This window comes from Sparus aurata, chromosome 5 (genome assembly GCF_900880675.1).
Source record: "Sparus aurata chromosome 5, fSpaAur1.1, whole genome shotgun sequence".
Classification (NCBI taxonomy): Eukaryota; Metazoa; Chordata; class Actinopteri; order Spariformes; family Sparidae; genus Sparus; species Sparus aurata.
The window spans coordinates 14,078,527-14,098,595 of NC_044191.1; the positions used below are offsets into that span (position 1 = coordinate 14,078,527).

At 42.8% G+C, this 20,069-nt stretch overlaps 1 protein-coding gene across 2 annotated transcripts in view; it reads right to left on the reverse strand.

The window, feature by feature from the left end:
• Window positions 1-2,697: 2,697 nt before the first annotated feature.
• The window catches only part of rgmb (repulsive guidance molecule BMP co-receptor b), a 59,587-nt gene continuing 42,215 nt past the window's right edge, over window positions 2,698-20,069 (reverse strand). Inside the window, exons 1-3 of one of the 2 annotated variants that reach the window (XM_030417556.1) lie at window positions 11,336-11,938; window positions 6,872-7,425; window positions 2,698-5,081 (exon numbers count right to left, since the gene is read on the reverse strand). In XM_030417556.1, coding sequence (XP_030273416.1) covers window positions 4,323-5,081; window positions 6,872-7,425; window positions 11,336-11,453 — 1,431 coding nt within the window. In that variant the 5' untranslated portion in view covers window positions 11,454-11,938 and the 3' untranslated portion in view covers window positions 2,698-4,322. Of the gene's footprint in view, window positions 5,082-6,871; window positions 7,426-11,335; window positions 11,939-20,069 lie in introns of those variants that run through there. The other variant, XM_030417557.1, reaches the window with a different exon arrangement.

The following is a 20,069-nucleotide window of genomic DNA, read 5'->3' on the forward strand; positions in this document are numbered from 1 at the left end:
CATTTGTACTAGTGTTCACACTGTCTGTCTCTCTTTCTCTCCCTGTGTGTGTGTGTGTGTGTGTGTGTGTGTGTGTGTGTGTGTGTGTGTGTGTGTGTGTGAGTGTGTGTGTGTGTGTGTGTGTGTGTGTGTGTGTGTGTGTGTGTGTGTGTGTGTGTTTGGATGGCAGCTGGGGGCATCCATTGTTAGTATAAGGTCGCAACAATGAGACGTGCCAACACCCCATAATGCAATGCTCCTGTCAGCCAAACGGCATGCCCCCATTTCACACAGACACACACACACACACATGAACGCAAACACATACACTAATTCACTGTAGCTACTGTAAGTGAAGCAGACATGGCAGAGCCATCCAGGGGTCTATTTTATCTTCCTATCATCTATTTATGGACAGGTAAGAGCTTTTAATCTCTAATGCATGATTGTGTGTTTTTTTTTTTTTATCAATAGGCAAGAAAATGCATCGCACCTGCGAAAATCATAAATATCCAAAAAGCATGACCTTTTATTTTAATCAGTGGCTGTTGAATGTCACATTAAGTCAAATCAATATAATTCATGTAGCATAAAATTGCAAATTTACCTCAGAGTTTTGAAATGTGTAATACTACATCACTATCTATCCTTAGGCTTTGACATTATCAATTCTGGCGTATTGACTTCTTCATTTGGAGTTTCTTCATCATAATGACAAAGATCTATGAGAGTCCGCGGCACGAAAATAAATGATTGACATATTTTGAATTGTATCTGGCGATAAATGCTTGAGGGCTTGACTAAACTGTTACACTACACCGTTTGAACGTCTGTCTTTGAAAGCAAAATAGCAAACACATCATTTTTATAATAAATGCCTCATTTTTATAACTACTTTACAGTCTTGGGAAGCTACTCGGAAAGCAAAGTTTGTGAGCAAATTTAATTTCTAAACTACAGTTAGTCACTCTCTGTGCTTTCTGTTAGTGGAGCAGAAAGAGCCACTGAGATGAGGCACTCGAGAACGCGCATAAAGTCCTTTGGACAGTCGCAGAAAAAAATCTGACCTGAGTCCCTCACATAGAAGTTCTCAGTCCAGCATTAAATAACCTCAACAAAGTCTCCATAGCCTTGTACGGGTGGACGAGAATGAAGAGGAAGATCATTTTGCCCATCACATTCACATTGCAAGCTGCTCAGATATGACCAATAAAATACATGTTAATTGCTTCAAATTATAACTTAAACTACTAGTTTAATTAGAGATGGTTCGCTATCCCCTCGAGTTACATCTATCTCCATCTCTCAGGAGCCGTGGAGGGCAGCGTGCTGGCATCTCTGGCCCCTCCAGTCCACCTGTCAGGGGAAAGGCTGGGCTGGACCCTGCTGATCTGTATGGTGAGTGACTTCAGGAGAGGACACCTCGAGGTCAGTTGGAGGTCACCATCAGAGGGCCACCACATTTCCAGCTCACCATCCAGCATCACTGTAAACATGAAGCACCGTGGCCATGGCGCTGTGGCGATCATCACAGTGGCTACCGGTGACTGGCCATCGTACAGTTGCTCTGTGAGCCACAGGCGACACCCAAAAGTCAACAGGAGACGCCACACCAGCTCATCAGGTAGGACTGTAGCTGATAGTTAGTGAGGAGGGTCTGGTTTTAACTCATTTCTACTCACAAATTTAGGAAAATTACTATTTATCTTACACTGTTTTTATGATTTCAGATCATCACGACAAGATTTGCGATGAATATGAAGAGACAGAAGGTCAGTTTTAATTGTGTGCGAACAATTAGAAAAGTCTGTGTGATCATACAGATGTTGGGCCTCACGCTGGTCTGTGTGGTTTGATTTACAGATGTTGGAGTTGTTGTGTGGACAAACACAGTGGTTGTCATGATTATGAGACTGCTCCTCATGAAGATCATCATCTTTAACACCCTGATGACAACTTACGCCGTTATCAAGTGGTAAGAGAATGAGTCAGTGTGTTTTATTCGGACTAAATAGCCAGCCGAGAGAAAAATTACCAGGTCCTTAATCACCTTCATGGAGGTGAAACAACAATGTATTTTATCTAACATGTTTCAAATATCTTGATGTGTTTCAACTTACAGATGGTTGGAGATGGCCTGATGCACCGTGTGACCTTGAAAAGAAAGCTTACCCAGAGAGGGGAACTCTTTGTTGTCTGAAGTCTGAACAGTGTGGATTTCTGCACTTAGACAAACGAAGTTGACCACCATCACCTTTGTGGCTGGCTTCATTACAATGATCTTATACTGAGTTTTGAATTGGAATCTCCTGGATTGAACGGGAGATTATCCACTGTCAGGATCACAGGAGGAGCAGGTTTGAAAGGCTTCGTCTTTTGTCGCGCCTATTTCAGCCTCCTTCTTGCTGACTTCCCAGGTGTTGCAGACGTTGGCAGTTGAAGGCAGATTGTGTTTGTGAGGCCAAACCTGGTATCTGATCAGAACCTAACCTCAGACAGATGGGTTAATGCACATACTGTTTTAAATGTGTTTGTGCGCAGATCTGTGCGTTTTCTTGCTCATCTGTAATTCCGAATTCCGTTAGATTCTTTGAAAGATTGTGCAGAAACTTAGTTAAACTTTTTTGGAAATGTATATAAGAAACATTTCAAATATCCTGTTAGATTTGTTTTTTTTTTTTGTATATTCCTGTGAATGTGACATTAATGAACAGGAAGTAAGCTTGAAACATTTTGACTTTATTGTTTTTTTTTTTAAATAAAACACTTGCACACAGTTTTTTTTTCATGATTTTTTTTTCTTTTTGAGCGCCTTGAGTAACACACTGACATAGCAACGGAGCACCACTAGGTGGCAGTACAATCACATCTGACATTTTTTAAATTATTATCCAACAGCAAGAATATGGAGCTTAACTTCCTCTACAGGACACTACGATCATAAATAAGTTAAGTATTTCAACATTGACCAGTCACTCTTTACCAAACCGACACTCACACATGATGGCCAAAAAAAATGAGATTAGGCCTATATGACCAACCAAACGGGGCATAATTCTACAGAGTGTTATAGGCTCATAGTCTAAAGGGTTGACATTTCTATCAGGTTTCAAATTGAGATACACAATACACTGCCAAAGCACATGTCTCAGCAGACAGTGTGGTAAGGTTTTCTCAGTGATTTGCAGTGTTTTGTCTTCACTCCAGTATTCTACACGTATCCCAGTGAGGAGCAGCTCATCAATTCTGGCAGTAAGAGAAAAACCTTCTACAGTAGCAACTTTAAAAAAAACAAGGGGAGAGAGTGTGAGGAGGAGGAGGGTGCTGGTTTGGTGTTGAGTTATGATTTCTTTGTACATGAAAACCATAAATTATCTGTCTTTGGCTCAAATCAACACATCAAATAATACAGTGAGCAACAAACATGAGCCGGTATTGTCACAGCCTCTTGGCAAAAAGGTGGGAGTGCTTCTGACATGATTGTCAGAGAACATAAAAAAAACACATCCAGGCATGTCACCATGTCACCTAAAAAAAAAAAAAAAATACTGATTCAGCCACGCACACACACTTTCACGCACACTTGCACATATTTGAAATCAGGACTGAGGAAAAACAACAAATTCATACAGCAACAAAATAGTACTGATGGCATCTGCTGTGACAATATTCATAATACATTCAAAAGAGAACAACTCACATTGACTGACTTAAAATGACGCGCTGGGTCAAATCAGCTACTTGAGGAAAGATGCATTTTAACAAAAATGGCAGCTCTTTGTATTCAACAGACTTTTACTTTGAAAATACCAATAATCATATTATAGATGGTCTCCAGAATTTTGGTGGAGGACAGTAGGTGAGAGGAAGAAACACTGATGTGGATTTGTTTAAAAAAAACACAAAAAAAACTATATAAAGTGCTTCTGTTAAAACAAACTTCCTCTGTCTGAGGTATTAAAAGAAAAAAATCACATGAAATGACACAAAATAAACAAACATTACACTGTGCACTGAAGACAAGCTATTTACAGTTTGGAGTGTATATCCACACACTTGCCGCCCCCCATCCACACCAGTACATCTGTGTCACCGTCAAATGTCCGCTCCGAAGACTGTGGAAGCTGTCATCACGTCTCCTGTGGTTTTCCCCAAAGGGCTGATTCTGCCAGGTGAGATGCTTCTCCAGAAATACTTCCAAATAACCGTCCAGCCTGCTGTTTCCTCTTCATGACAGAGGAATCAGTGCTTAATATCAGTGCTCAGCAAAAAAAAAAAACTCTCTCCTTAGTGCACACACATACACATACAGCCCACAAACACAAAGACTCCAACTCCTGTTCTTACATCAACGCTGAGCTCAGAGCACACAGCAGGAGCAGAGTGAATTGTGTGATAGGCTGAGAATCAGATTGTAAGGTGGATGTGGAAGAGCTGCGGGGGAAGATCCTCCATCTATCTCGGTGCGGGTGGAGGCTCTCCATGTCCTTCAAGGCGCTGTAAGCGGCTAGTGTGAAGTTAGCATCCCCGGTGGTCAGGAGATCAAACACACAGGAGTGGAAGTAAATGTCCTGCACCTCCAGCTGCTCCCTGCAGCGTTCCTTTGCCCCCTCCACGCCGAAAACCTGCACTGCACCATAGGGTGATGCTTGTGTCTGTGAGGCATAGCTGGGCCGACGCAGCTGCTGAAGCTGTAGGCCAAGCGCAGGAGGGGAGAGAGGCAGGGGGAGATGCCCCGCCTGGTCGATGCGTTCTCCACTGGGGCAGCCGTTCAGACAAAGCTGCAGGTCCTGGGTGGCATCATAGGCCTGAGCCAGGTCCTCCGGGATCCGCACTGCAAGGGTCAGGTAGCGACCCAGCTGGCGAATGATTACAGTTACACCGATGTAGCCGGCATGCAGCTCCACGTGGTGCCCCGGGCTGCGCTCAGAGATCCACAGAGCCCGGACCTTCCCAGTGGCACCGTCTGCTCCAGCAGAAGAGTGGATGGGGTCTCCACTGCTTATGGTTCCATCATCAAAGGCGGCAGGGAGGTTGTCAGTGACCGCCTGGTAGACCCTCTGGTCTGTACAACCCTCATAGGGCTTAAAGATGATGGTGATCTGTAGAGAGGGAGCATCAGTTAGTGTTACAGATATTTAAAGTGTGTTCATTGAATGACAATACAATCACAGAGAGAAGATTAGAGCTGAAATAATTAGTTGAGTAAGCAATTAGTCGATTGAAAGAATTGTGTAACTGTTGCCATACTACTCTGTCATATATGACGCATGAGATATCTTTTGGATTTTGACTGCTGGTCTGAGAAAACAAGCAGTCTGAGGACTTCACTTAGGGCTCTGGGAAAATGTGATGGATATTTTATTGATTTTTTACACACTGAGTAACCAATTAACTGAAAAAAGTAATCAGCGATTTAATCAGAAATGAAAATAATAATTAGCTGCAGCCTTCAACTAGTTTGGTAATGGATTTTCAAGCAAAAGAAAAACTCTGTGGAGAAGATCTGCTGCTTTTCTCCTTTTGTTGTTGTCGTAAATTGAGCAACTTTTGGTTTGACAATACTAAAAACATGACTATTTTGTGACTTTTTAGTAAAATAAAAAATCCCCAGATCAATTGATAATGAAAATGTTGCTCTCTCTCTCTCTTTCTCTCTCTCTCTATCACACCCACCCACCCACCCACACACACACACACACACACACACACACACACACACACAAACACAAATATTCACCAATTACACAGGTAATTGACTCTCATCACACTACATTTGAGGAATGGCTAAATGACTTTTTAACAAGTTGTAATTTGACACAGCTATGCAAACATGCTGTCTCACACACACACACACACACACACACACACACACACACGAAAACACACAGGGCACCAGTGGCGAGGGGAGGCGGCGGTGGATGCTGGGTGTGGTGGTGTGAGCATTACGGTTAGCACTAGCATCATAGTTCCGGTGAATGGCTGCTTTGTTCACATGACAGCCGTGAGGAATGAGGCCTGGCAGGCCATTAAGCCTGTAGGGCTGTTAATTCATGTGTGTGCGTGTGAGAGGGTGTGTGTATGTGGGCGTGTTTGTGTGTCTTAATAATCGTGACCAACAACTAACCCCACCTCCGACACAAGGTCAAACCTTCGGCTCCACATTGTAGCAACTCTACTATTTGCTTAATGTGTATATGTGTGTGTGTCCGTGTGTGTGTTTTCCGACCAGTGGGTGCCTAAGTGTATACACGGGTGTGTATGTGCTTTAATATTTAAAGCTATTGACTAAGCTGGAGAGGGTAGATCATTGGGGGAAACATCAACAATACTTCTTTAACACCACAAAGATCACCTTGTGCGGCTCGTCATCCATTTGGTGGTGGTGGTGATGCGTGCGCTGGTGCTTTTTCTTTTTTGTCATTAAGGGATAAGGACCTTTAACACACATAGTGCCTTAAGCTGAGTGCAAGGAGTGCCACTTATGAAACATGCACACACACACACACACACACATACTTGCAGACACACACATAAGTAAACAGTGGGTCCTTTCACACATCTCATTCCATGTTATTAGAGGTCAGGGTATGTGCAGCCATTAACTTAGTTAGCTTTCCAACACAGTCACAAGTGATAGGTCACAACAACGGTGGGCTGTTTGCCTCACATTGATAAGATTTCTTTTTCTGAGACGAAGAAAAAAACTTGCAAAGGTTCCTCTTATTAACACACGCACACACACACACGCACACACACCCACACACAGAAATAAGCTAAATTACACCAGCTGCTCTCACTTAGGAAACTCTTTCAGCCTTAATAACAGAAAATTAGACCCTAGAAGAACCATTTATAGCTGCTTTTCACATCATAACAGTTCCCATCTCACCTTATTGGTCGCTGTTGCACTGGAGCCAGGTACCACGGGGACATTAGTGACCTGCACCGACAGATAGTCATTATCGATGAGAGGCCACGCCCCCTCCACCTTACAAGTCTGGAAGCTGTCCTTAAACGTCCTCAAATGTGGGTCCCCAAACAGCCCGCAGAACAGGTACCCGGGCTGGGAGTGGCCATGGCTGTGGCCGTGAGCGTGGGAGTGTGTGTGTGAATGCACGTGGGAGTGTGTGTGGGCGTGCTGGGTTCGACTGTGGTAGTTGCAGGGCTCATGATGGACCTCGGGGTGAGTGGAGGAGGTGGGCCCATCTCTGGAGCAATTCCGTTGGCTCATGAGGTCGGAGATGCCCAGCACGGCCGAGTGGAACACCAGGTTCCCCCGGCAGGACTTGGCCGTCCTCTGGGTGCAGGCCGAGTACGCACGTAGAGCCTTGCAGAATTCAGTGTGAAAGCCATCCACAGCCGGCGTCAGGTGGGAGGTCAGGGAGACGAAGTCGGTGGTGCACTTCTGGATACGGCACTGAGGGGTGGCCACTTGGCACTGGCCTGGAGAGAGATTCGGAAATATTGTTAGCAGGTTTATTTTATTGGGTCATTATCTATCGATCTGTTTATTGTGTGAGTTTTTGTTGATAGTGGTTAGGTCCATTGTATAAGCCTGAGGGCCTCTTGACCTCTCCTGACACATCTCTTATCTTTAAATTGTCTGATTGTATGCAATCTTATGCGTCTGCATATAACATAAATAAATGAGAAATAAAATAAGCAGCCGTAAGATTATCATGTATCAAAAAATTATAGGTATGTACAACACTGAGAGCTGCATTTATCTAGAAATTGAAAGTTCATGTGCACACAAAGGACTACGGTGTGTGGACAGCTTTGAAGTTAAGCACACAACGCTATCCTACCTAATAAAATTGGAAAAAGAAGCTGCCCGCTGGTTGAAAGTCATGATCAATCAGCAGTGCCGCTCTGCGAATATAATAAACCTGAAGTGTAATAAACCAAAGAGCAGCCAGAGGGAAAAGATAAAGAATCTCTTCCCACAAGGAGTGAGATAACACTACTTATATAGCCCAGGTGCACATAACATATACAATACTATAGACAGAGACGATAAAGACAAAGAGACAATACAAGGAGCGCAGTCCTTATTGAGGGTGTTTGTGATTGTGTAGCTTCAGCAGAGAAGATATATACCAAAAGTACATTAATTAAATATAATAGGATGTTTGCATACAGCTTTAACTTCGAGCGCCAAATGAAATGCATCCAAAAGACGGTTATTCTGTGCACGTTTACCCATCAGGAACAAATGTCATGGTCTGAAACTGCCCCTGATGTTTTATCTATTGCTACATTTCTGAATGTAACAAGGGTCAAACCAGCCTTTTATATCATAGATCATCAGAGAGAGGGAGAGGGAGTCGAGCGAGAGTGAGAGATTAGAGACCAGACCTAATGCATCAGTCACAGCGTGCTCCTATTAGATTAGGCCAGAGAGAGGCTCTGCAGTGTATGGGCAGCTGCACACATACACAAATAGCTATCTTACAAAGAATGCTGTTTGTGTGTTAAACACACACAGTCCGTGGTCTTCAGATGGTGGTATGATCTCGTAATAGCAAAGCAAAAGTGCATGGTTTTTACTGAAATCAACGGATTCCCTCAATGTCACACTATAGCTTAACAACCACTTATACAACAACACAAGCAAAGAGCACATTCCAGCTCCCCTTATACACTTATATGATTTTGGAAGGAGTCGGGCGCCACCATTTGGGGGCAGTAGTGTTCTGAGTTTTAGAAATCAGGGTGCAGGTACAGACCCCCACTCACACCACGCTTCAGAATCTCTCTCCTGGCTGTTAAATACTGACACCAACCCACAGACACACACACACACACACACACTCGCACAGGCTGCCTGCCATGCCAACCACCACTGTACAGACGGTCTGAGTACTGAGGACACATTGTGTCTTAGACTGGGCGCACCAGCAGCCTGCTTCTCTCCCTCCTATCTGCCCCGCAGCACCTAAATACAGCTCCCCAATCTAATCAGAGCCGGTTTATTCTCTTTCCGAGGGTATCAGAATCATGAGCTGCTCTAAAAACACACAAGAGCGCTCATTCACTGGCGTTTTCCCAGCAGGGCGACGTAGCGAGAAGGGAGTCAAACCTGCAAGAGAAGGACTGGGGTTCCAGCCTCCGACTTATATCAAGGTTGAAACCTTTCGGACGACAAGCATGTGCTGAAGTTTCACGAGCTCCCTTTGTGTTGCTCTACAGCCGACCCTGCACTCACTCCTGTGAATGCATCAAGCGGTTAATAATATCCTGAACCAGTATCAAAGCACAGTTTTCATTCTTTTGTTCTTCAAGGCCTTCCATGATCTCTCTTTCATGCAGCCACTTCTATGCATGCACGGTTTTACTTTAAAGACAGAATCCAATCTATGCATATAAATAAGCAATTTGTGGTAAGTCTAGTCGAGGTGATGAATACTGAATTGATTTGAAAATATTGCGAAGAAGAGGATGAGTATGAGGAACTGTTCAACACACCCAAAGCCTCGTTTGTATCACAGGCAAAGTTTCTGATATGGACGGAATAAAAAAAACAGCGAAGCTCACACCACTCCTTCCATGTCCTCACATGATGATAACCTCCCTTTTAACTCCTCTCCAGGCTGCCTCTATCATCGCACAGGTCTCAACTCTTTTTTCCCTCTCAAGCCTCATCTGTTGTCAGATTTTTCCCCCCCAGCTCAAATCATTCCCCTCCATCAGCTCTATTCTACTCTGTTCTCAGTCTGATTCCCTGGCCGGGTCTCCTCACCCCCGGGTAATCTCTCTTCCCTGCATCCTCAGGCTTCTTCCCTACTCTCAGACAGAGGTCAAAAGATCCCAAAGCTCAATCTCTCAGGCTTGATTTATCCATTCTTTGTCCCCGCCTCGACAGCCTCCAACTTCTCTGATCTCTGGAGATCAGAAAGGGATCTACTGGGATCATCTCTCAACCGAGGGAATGGCCTGTGAAGTGCTTATCGATCACCTTGTTGTGTGCACTCTCTCACACACTGAGCTCGAATCACACAAACAGCCCCTCCAAGCTTTAAGATATGAAGCTTTACAGGAGCTCACTGCACTCTCTCTCTTTCTCTCGACAGACACTCAGGAGTGCGAACAATAGTCAACACTTCAGACATTCCTGCTTCCCCCGTCTAAACAGGACACACCGAGCCGACGGCTGCAGCGTCAATGAAATATGTACAAGTTATAACAAATAAAGCTCTTATGTTTGGCCTAAATAATACACATTCTTTCCAGGTGACGCACATGGAGCAGAGGGTGCCAGGAGGGTCTTAAACGTGAAGTGGTCTCCTGCCCTGTTCCCACCAGGCTGTGTGTGCAGAGGCGGTTTTTGCCCCGCTGGTTGAGCCGTGTTAAACTAATTACCGGAGGTGTGACTGCTCAACAGACAGCCGCCACAACAGCCGACCTGACCCCCTGCACACAAAGCAACACACACACACACACACACACACACACACATACATACACTCTGTGGAAGAAAAAAACAAGAGAAAAAAAAGCCAGTTTCTGGAGAGAGGACATTTGACTTATTAGTGCACGGAATTTAAAAAAAGGCCTCTATGTCTTTATCGAACTTCACCATTTTATATAAAAGGTTAGTAAGAGGTTAGTAAATTATGACCTCTGCATTGGCACAGAAGAAAAAGGTGTCCATAAGCCCTACTAAGTCTTCATTTTCTTTCTGCCACACTGGCTGTGTGAGTTTCGCCTTTGTGTGCAGCTGTCCAGAGAAGCATTACTTCATTTTAAAACGACTGCCTCGTGTAACTTCAGTCACTTTATTCCTCCTGATGCATTGAACTGATTTGCATCATGCAACTGAACATAAACTGTGTGCCACGATTGGCTGAGGTGGATTTACAACACTGATGATTTAATCATTTAATGATCAGACACACTCTGATTCATTCTGATTTCCTCCAGACTGCTCTGACTGAAGCTGCAGTCTGTTGTGTATGGACATGAGGAGAGGTAGTCACCCTCTCTTGCCTTCTCTTCCCCTCCTCCATGAGCCATTAAGGGGCAGACAGGAGAATGACGGCCCAGGAGAGAGGAGGAGAAACTCGATCCGTGCTCAGACTGCTGCACTGCCGCTGGAGAGAGAGCCATTGTCAGGCCCAACACTAGGATCGGCCACACAATGATTACAAACGCTTAATAACTAACTAAGTATCTCTGATGGCAACTAAACGCAACAGACTGAAAATAAATGTTGTTACTGTGTTTGTTGTTAGTGCAGCGCACAACAATTATAGTGCCAAACTGGATAACAGGGTGCGTAAAATTACAGATTTGTTGCGATCACGAGCGAGAGACGCACTAGTTGTTGCGGTGTTGGAGTGTAGTTTGTTACCTAAGTGAACACCGCAGCAGAGAGCGATGATCAGCAGCAGCAGTGGCCGGAAGCGTCGCACCAGAGACGGGGAGGTGAGGCGCTCAGCCCCGCGGCAACAGCATCCGGCTCTCCCCATCCCCGTCCATGCAGGGCCAGGAGGGGAGAGTGGACAGACCTCCAAAGGGCGAGGAGGGGTGGTGTCCAGGCCTTCTCACTTCTCCGTCTTCTTCTTCTTCTTCTGCCTCTTCTTCCTCACTCCTCTCTCCTTCCTCTCCTCCTCGGGTGCGCAGGGGCATTAAAACACAGCTGCTCCGCGGAATGCAGGGCGGAGGGAGTGGAGAACCGAACAAAGTGAGGAGGAAAAACAAAGTGCGAGCGCAAGTCAACTCCGACGACACTTTTACTTTTCCCCCGGACACATCCACACCCCCACGTGATTTAAGTGCGCTCCCTCCGCGGTCGGACTTTTGCCTCGATTGCGATCACTCTGAGCTCCCCTCTCGTCCCAAACACGCACAATCGCATCTCTCTCTCTTCCTCACCAGGCCGGGGCTTGTCCTCCACTCCTCCCCTTTCACTTTCTCCTCCTCCTCCTCCTCCTCCTCCTCAACTGCCCCTCCAACAAATCAATAGAGAATCAACCAAACCCTGCTGGCGGAAAACCCGCCTACCACGACTCTCTCTCTCTCCCTCTCCCTTTCTCATTTATCTCTCTCTCTCTCTCTCTCTCTCTCTCTCTCTCTCTCTCTCTCTCACACACACACACACACACACACACAGAAAGAGAGAGAGAGAGAGAGATAGCAGCCTACCAAATAATGAAGAGGCTGGAGATAAAAGTTGTAAAACGTTGGTAAGATGCCATTAAATCACTGCACCGAAGAGAATAATGGGTTTCCGACGTGGAGCTGCCAAGGAGGTTTATTTTGCTGAGGGAAAGCTGATCGACACCAAACAGGGCTTTTAAGAGATCCGCATAATTTCTTATATGCATTTATTTATCCTGTTTTCTTCCCTACTGGAAAAAAAATGCAATAATTGTATTATTCAATTCAAGAACGAAAAGAAACATACTTTTCTGCCTGAGAAGGAAGCTGTTACAGGGAAAAAGGGTGCGATGGGAACCTGCAGGTGGATATGTAAACTAGTTTTACGAGCTATAACAGCTGTTATAATGGCATACATTCATACGCAGGTAATTAAAAACCTACATAAATCATGTTCAGGGAACAACGTGACAAAGCCAGAAATCGGTTTCCTTTGAATGTGCTAGATTTAAAGGATACCTTTTTTTGTTTCCCTTTCCTTCAGTGTGTTATGTAGGTTTCTTATGCATGTAAGAGATCTCGAACATTCAAAAGGGTCAAAGTCCGCAGCAACAGAATCTCCTTTCTCCCACAGAAAACACAGCTCCTGGAACGCCTCCTCAGCAGTCTGTTTTTTTTTAAAGCTGTGACTTTGTGACATCACACGACATCAAAGGGTCAATCGTTTGCAGAATTTATGCTTATTTGTGCTCTGTTGTTGTTAGCCATGCTGGCTCAGGTGTGAATGAGCTGACCAATCAGAGGAGCTATACAGGAGGAGGGAGAATACAGAGCTACAGCACTGGACAGTATGAGAAAACTGAAGCGTGCAAAACTATTTCAGTAGTAACGCAAAATAAACATCTGAACCTGAACATAAGAGTCATGTGTCTCCTTTAATCTTTCTGAAAAAAAAAAAAAAATATATATATATATATATATATGAACATCTAGGATTGTATATATAAAACTGTTACTTTTGCAGTGTTTTTCCCCAGAAACAAGCCAAAGAAGTCATAAAAGGACAACCCTTAACATGATTATAAGTATAACTGAACACTTCTTTGTCTTTGGAGATGCTGTGCATGCAAGCTTTGAGCTTGAAATAGACACACATTATACACAGTATATAGCGGTATGTATGACTGTTAACTCCTCACACTTCTCTTAACTTTTAATGCAGGACAAATCCCTGTTTTCCTCACTGAAGCTAATCTGAGGCATGAAGCCTTTGATTTCTCTGATCCCACAGACCAAATGGGCTGGATACTTCATGGGAGAAAATGTTACTAATTGGTAACTATTTACCATCACGTGGCTCACTCCATGTTTGATTTCTTGGTTCATGTTTTCTGTTCCGTTTTCAACTGTGGATGAGTTTGTTTGCCTGCTTACTTCCAGTGATGGAATGTTACTAAGCGCATTTACTCAACTACTCTACACAAGTACAGTTTTGAGATACTTGAGTATTTCATTTTTTTGCCACTTTATTCTCCCACTCAACTGCATTTTGAATGCAAATATCACACTTTTTGCCCACTACTTTTATTCGATAATGTCATTTTCTAGTTAGCTGGCATTTTACATGGTGCATCCGAGCCAAAGTAGAACTTTTTGGATGAATTTATTTTATCAGCAATCAGATTAAAAAATAAACAACCTTGATGCTGATGATCAGTCAACCCACAGTATACATACATGTACTTTTGATAATTAAATACATTTAATATAAGATACTTTAAGACTTTTACTATGACGCAATGTCTCTTTACTTTTACTCTATGACTTTTGGGTATGATTTACAACACAATCAAATGCTGTACTTTGAAGTAATTATAGCCTACCTTACTTGAGTATTTTCATTTTTTATTTCCAAAATAAACAAATAAATCTGATTTTACTGTACTGTACTTGTATGAGTGACTTTCAGTTTTACAGTATTATTATAACACAATAACTTTACTTTACTTAAGTATGACTTTTGGATTATTTTACCACTATGCTTACCATACCTCCTTACCACAAAGTACAAAATGTAGACTGAAAACGAGTAGAGCACAATGTGAAGGCAGCACCTGTGTGAAACAAACCAGTTCTGACGTTGCAACATACTGACAAGAAACTCCTTCCGCTGCAAAAAGTCATAAATCTTTGCAGTCAAAAGTATAAAACTGCAGCGGGTACACAAGGAGACTGCAAGGTGTGCAGACGTAAACACCCTCCAGCCATCCTGACAGACGAACTGTGTCTAATTTATACAAAACAGCCTGTACCTTTTTGATCGCTATTGTTCTCTCCACCTACAGTTATGATTCATAAATGAATGACTTCACACTCACTTTGCGTAGGCTGTACATGAATTTTAAAACTTTTTTTTTTCTTTTGGCAAGGATCTTAACCTGATCCAAACTATCTTTATGGAGGTGGACTGGTTTCACAAAAGTGCCTAAGCATCTAAAGTTCTAGATAATTTTTTACTAAGTGATTCATATCTGCACCGTGTTTGTTCTTTTAATGCTGTTTGTCCTCTGTCAAGAACGTAAATGTGTTGAAGGTTTGCTAGTGTGTGTGCAGGGCTGTTTGCCACATATGACTGTAATCCTTCTACCCACTGCATTCAGCCATACTGTGTGCCACCCTGGCTTAACTTGTTTGCATTCGTGCATTTGTGTGAATATACGTGTGTGTGTGTGTGTGTGTGTGTGTGTGTGTGTGTGTGTGTGTGTGTGTGTGTGTGTGTGTCCATAAGCCTGACTGCTATGTGCCGAACAGAGCTTCACTGTGACTGATATTTTATGTGCTGTGTGTCATAGCCGGGTTGTTTCACTCTAACATGACTCAGCTACAGTATGCACACTCACATCACTGCCGGCCATAAGTTCGGTCATGGCCACTCGTTCCCTACTGATTGTGTCAGTAAAATAAACACACACAGTCGCTTGAAAGCTTATGAGGATTTGACAGTAAGTGTGGCCAGAAGACATGACGTGTGCAACTCAAATAGGCTCTGATATTAGATTAAATTAGCTTCCTGTTTATTCCAGAAGCCTCTGAACACGCCAACTGGACGTTTGCAATCTTTGTGTGTGTGTGTGTGTGTGTGTGTGTGTGTGTGTGTGTGTGTCTATAAGTGAGGAAATCTTTTCAGATGTTTTATTAATGTGCATCTGTATTTGTAATGTGTGTGTATATACTTTGTGCCTTTAGGCATGGAATAGGTGAGAAAAATTCAATTGAATGATCTCCACCACGGCCAACTACAGGTTTACGTGTTATTTAAGTAACAGCAACACATTCTGAAAAGGATGGTGTTGTCTCACATAGCCCGACTCGTCTCCAGCACAGGCACAGCACAAAAACTGCAGCCATGACCATTCTGCTAGGGGGAAAAAATGCTCTGGCTGGTTTTCACTCACAGTCTTTGGTGGTGGCAAAGGATGCAAGAACACCGCCCCTGCAAAATAGTGGTCGGGAGGAACTCGCTTAGGTGCAACAGTTGCACATGTGGAGGTGAATAACTAAATCAAAGCAAAAGAAAAGGTAAGAACTGCTCATTTGTTTGAATTCATACAGGTAGTGTCCAGGTTAGGTTTGGATAGCATGCCATTTCTTTAGTGTGCAGGTTGCCAGTTTGGAGGGGTTTTTTGCCATAGAGACAGATTTTGAAAAATGCAAGCAAGAGGATAGTGGAAGGGGAGGAGAATACCGACTGAAATAGTCACCTGATGGCTGGCTCATCGAAAATCTGGTGATACTTCACAGTGCTGTAATAGTTTCTCTTAAGCTTGCAGGAGAAAATGTTTGTGTTTTAACTTATCACTCTGCAGTGTAACTGAGTGCACTTAGTTATTTGGCTGCCACTGGTCTTATTTTTCCTGTAAAAACGAAGGCCAGATTACAACTCAAAGGAAGCGTGTCTGCCATTGCACACACACAAAACAAGAAGAGGCATTCTTTTATACGGCAATGGCACAGAAGGTGAACAGGGAAATTGATAGAAATTGAGGGAGAGTGAACAGACAGACTTGATGGAGAGGGCTGGTGTCCTGTCAAAGGTGTCGTGATATGTGTTTACTCTTACCACCAGGATATCAGACAGTTACAAACCAGCATCCTTCCTACTAGATCAGTAGCAAGGCCTGTCTATTTATCAATACAACCAGGTGTTGTACTTACTGTTGCTGTCCTCAAAATTATAAATGAGAGAATATCTTCTAGATCAGCGGTGTTCATCCATCCAGTAGAGGTTCAAACATAATACGCCTCTTTTTCACTTTAGTTGCCTCCCAGATGTACATCCTGGATGCCAGATATTGAGACGAGAATGAAACAAGCAGCGTTGTGACAGTTAAAACAGGCCCTCTGACCAACACGCCACTCGTCTGCAGGAGGTGAACATTTCATTTATGCTAACACTCCAAACACAGAGTGGTTAATTCAATTACATGTGTGCATATGGTGCTGTTCATCATGACTAATTTCATATTTCATTCTAATCACACATCCGCCTACATAGACACACACACACACATACACACACACACGCAGGTCTAGATGGCATGTGACCCTGTGCATGGAGTTTAATTCTATATTTCATACTAATTCATTTAATCAATTACACCGCAGCTGAGACCTGAGAGCAGACGCTGAAACTAACTAACCCCCTTCACACACACACACACACACACACACACACACTCTCTACAGAGCCGCTCTGCCTATAGTCGCACATGCACTCAATCACCGACCCTCAGGCACAAAGACAGTCTGTTTCTGAGCGTCCAGCTTGTCTTCACCTCCACACCTCTGCCTCCCTTCCCCACTTCAACCTCTTTCCACCTCCCCCTCTCCTCACCCCGACTCCAAACAGCCCGTCATTCAACAAATGGCTCTTGCAACTCCATGTACACCTGGGTATGCATGTGTGAGTGTGCGTGCCACAGTGTGTAAGCGTTGAGTTTGCATTGTTGCAAACATGTCGCAGGCTGTTCTCACAAGATGTTGCCACAAATCTCTGTCTCGCACACACAAACACGCACACACGCACACATAAAGTGGTGGAAGAAGTAAAAAAAAACAAAAAATATCACAACAATGTAAAAATACATGCAACATTGCTGCATTAAAAATCTTAAAAGTAAAGAAGCACTTTTAGCAGATTTTACTTGAATCATTAAAGTGAAAGTACTATAGAAAAGCCCATTTCATCATGTCATACATGGATTATTAATAATTATTGGATTATTATTGGACAATCACTTGTTAAGAGAACATTTATTTGAAGCAAGAGTATTCCAGCCAGCATACTGACTTGTCAAAAGGAAGAAGTAAAGTGCATTTCAGCACAAATATGAAGGATCAAACTTAATTTTAGAAAATACTTGAGACAATTTGATTTGCATTGAAAATAGGTCAGAATAGTTTCACTGAACTGGTGAATTTTGTCATGCTTTGAGAGCCTAAGAGCCAATTATAGTCAAGAGTCAAATGGCTTGATAAGAAAGGTTTGTGCAGGGAACAAATCCATCATTATTTACATAGAAGGGGAGCAAGAAAATCTTACAATAATTGGTTTTAAAACAGGAAAAATAAAGAAAGCCCACTCACTGGAATAAAATGTTGTCAGTTTCCGCAAATGTTCACATTTGAGAAGGGTTGGATCAAGTCCATGTTACATGTTTATGATCTAACTTTTGTATCGTGAGGTGGATGAGATGATCATGGAGTCGGGCTTTGCAACAAGGCTGACATGTGAAGGCCATTTGTCACCACTTTTCAAAATTTTTAAATGTGACACTACTGGATACATTTAAGGAACCTAGTTGAATTGAACATAAACAAATGTAAAGTTGCGACATATCCATGGTTTACAGAAACGTCACCATCGATTAAGTAAACAGGGAGTAACAATATCTTATTTCTTTCTGAAAACTGTAGTGGAGCAGAAGTATAAAGTATGAACATAAAGTATGAATATTCTATTTGAGTAACTGTTAATAGTTACATTTTATCACTGCACACATACAATATCCAGGTGTCCTCTCCCACAAGTTCTCAGTGTCAGCCACCTCAACACACACACACACAAATCCCACACACCCTATTCCAGACTCACAGATGGCTGGTAAATGTAAGTGGAGACTACAGGTGTGAGTGTGTGTGTGTGTGTGTGTGTGTGTGTGTGTGTGTGTGTGTGTGTGTGTGTGTGTGTGTGTATTAGCGTGCGTGTGTGCTTGTGTGTGAGTGCGTGCGTGTGTGTTTATATTCCTGATGTGAGACGATAACATAAAAGAAAAAAATCCAGGTATCAAAGCTTCTTGTCATTTGAGCAGAAACTCAATCCTATAATAGCCTTTTTGATAGCTGTTTCTCTCCCCAGCCAAACTCTTGTTGTGTTTTACTTGAGTCGGCCTTATCAGACCTCCTGTGTCTGCTCCCTCGCTTCCCTGTCACAGAAAAACAAGAGAGAGAGGCTACCGAGGCTGGTTTCAGGTGCTTCCATGGAAAAAAGTGTCAAGAGTGGGAAAGCTAGAGAGCTCGTCTCGGGGTCAGTTTGTCTTTTAAGATGCTGAAGAGAAACATCATCCGAGAGCTCAGATCAGGGGGAGAGAATTCCTTTAAGCAGGCCAGAGAGAGGGAGAGATTATCACATTGATCCTGTTCTTGTTACACTCTCAACCCCGGTGCCTTGTTCCCTGAGCGGCCCGCTGATGTGCATTGATTGACTGGTACTGACCCAAAATACTATCATGATAGTTTAAAATAGAAACAGATGAGAGAAAATAGAACACATAATCACAGCAGAGCTTTCTGTTCTGGTTCTTTAAACTGGTTTCAGGTGATTTCTTCTCTCTAATTGTGCTTTTCTTCCTTCTCTTATTACAGCTGCTTGTTTTTCAACTGAATATCGGTGGAAATTGTGTTTTTTTAAGTAGTCTAATGTACTTTAATGTAATTTTGAGATTCTTGTACTTTTCTCGTATTTCCATTTAATGCTACTTTATACCTACTTCTCCACTGCAGGGTAAACATGGACTGTAGTTTAGATCACTGGGTACCTCGTAGATTACTTATACTTAGCTGCAGTATTGGGATGGTTAGTTTTAAAAAGCAATAGTTAGATTACAGATTACCTTTAGTTACCTTGCCTAAAATGTAATAAGTCCTTAAATATTAATTATATCAGAATAATTTAACTCTCTGTAAATTTGATTGCTTTTTCATCAATATATTATTATGTAACCCCTTGGTATACACTAACAGTCAGATAAGTAACTGTAATACAATTACATATTTTCTTAGTAACTTAGTAGTGGATGACGGTTACATTATTTTGTATGTTTCTGACTTGACTGTCATATCAGGTGATAGAGGGGATGGTGGTGGAGTAAAGCAAGAAGGCTGCCAAGCCACCGACTGCAGTTTGAGATTGTGTTTCAAAGTTTGTAAGTTAGCTGCTGCTGTTGTTGTTGTTGTTGTTGTTGTTGTTGTTGTTGGGTATTTGTTAGAAGACCTCAGGACAATTTCCAGCCCTGTTTGTGATGATAAAAAAATATATATTTTTGACAGGAAGTCGGAACATCTCAAGCCATGTTTGTGGCAACAAAACTGGGTCTGAAGAGGACCTCAGGATACATTCCAGCTGTGTTGGTGGCGATCAGGGTAGGTATTTGAAGCCAAAAAATTATGTTTTCCAAACCCTAACTGTATATCTAAGCAGGGTATAAGCACAGTGCCGTCACAAGATAAAATTGAAAATTGAACCTAAAGAAAGGTGAAGTTTCACCATATACGTGCTTTGCAGAAACATAAATTGCCAACATCATTCTTGTGATCAGGTTGGTTTATCAGGTATATGTTGAATCAACTGCATTATGGTATCACTACTTTTACATGAGTAAAGATATGAATAGTTCTTCCACGGCTGTATTTATAGGTAAACAGAA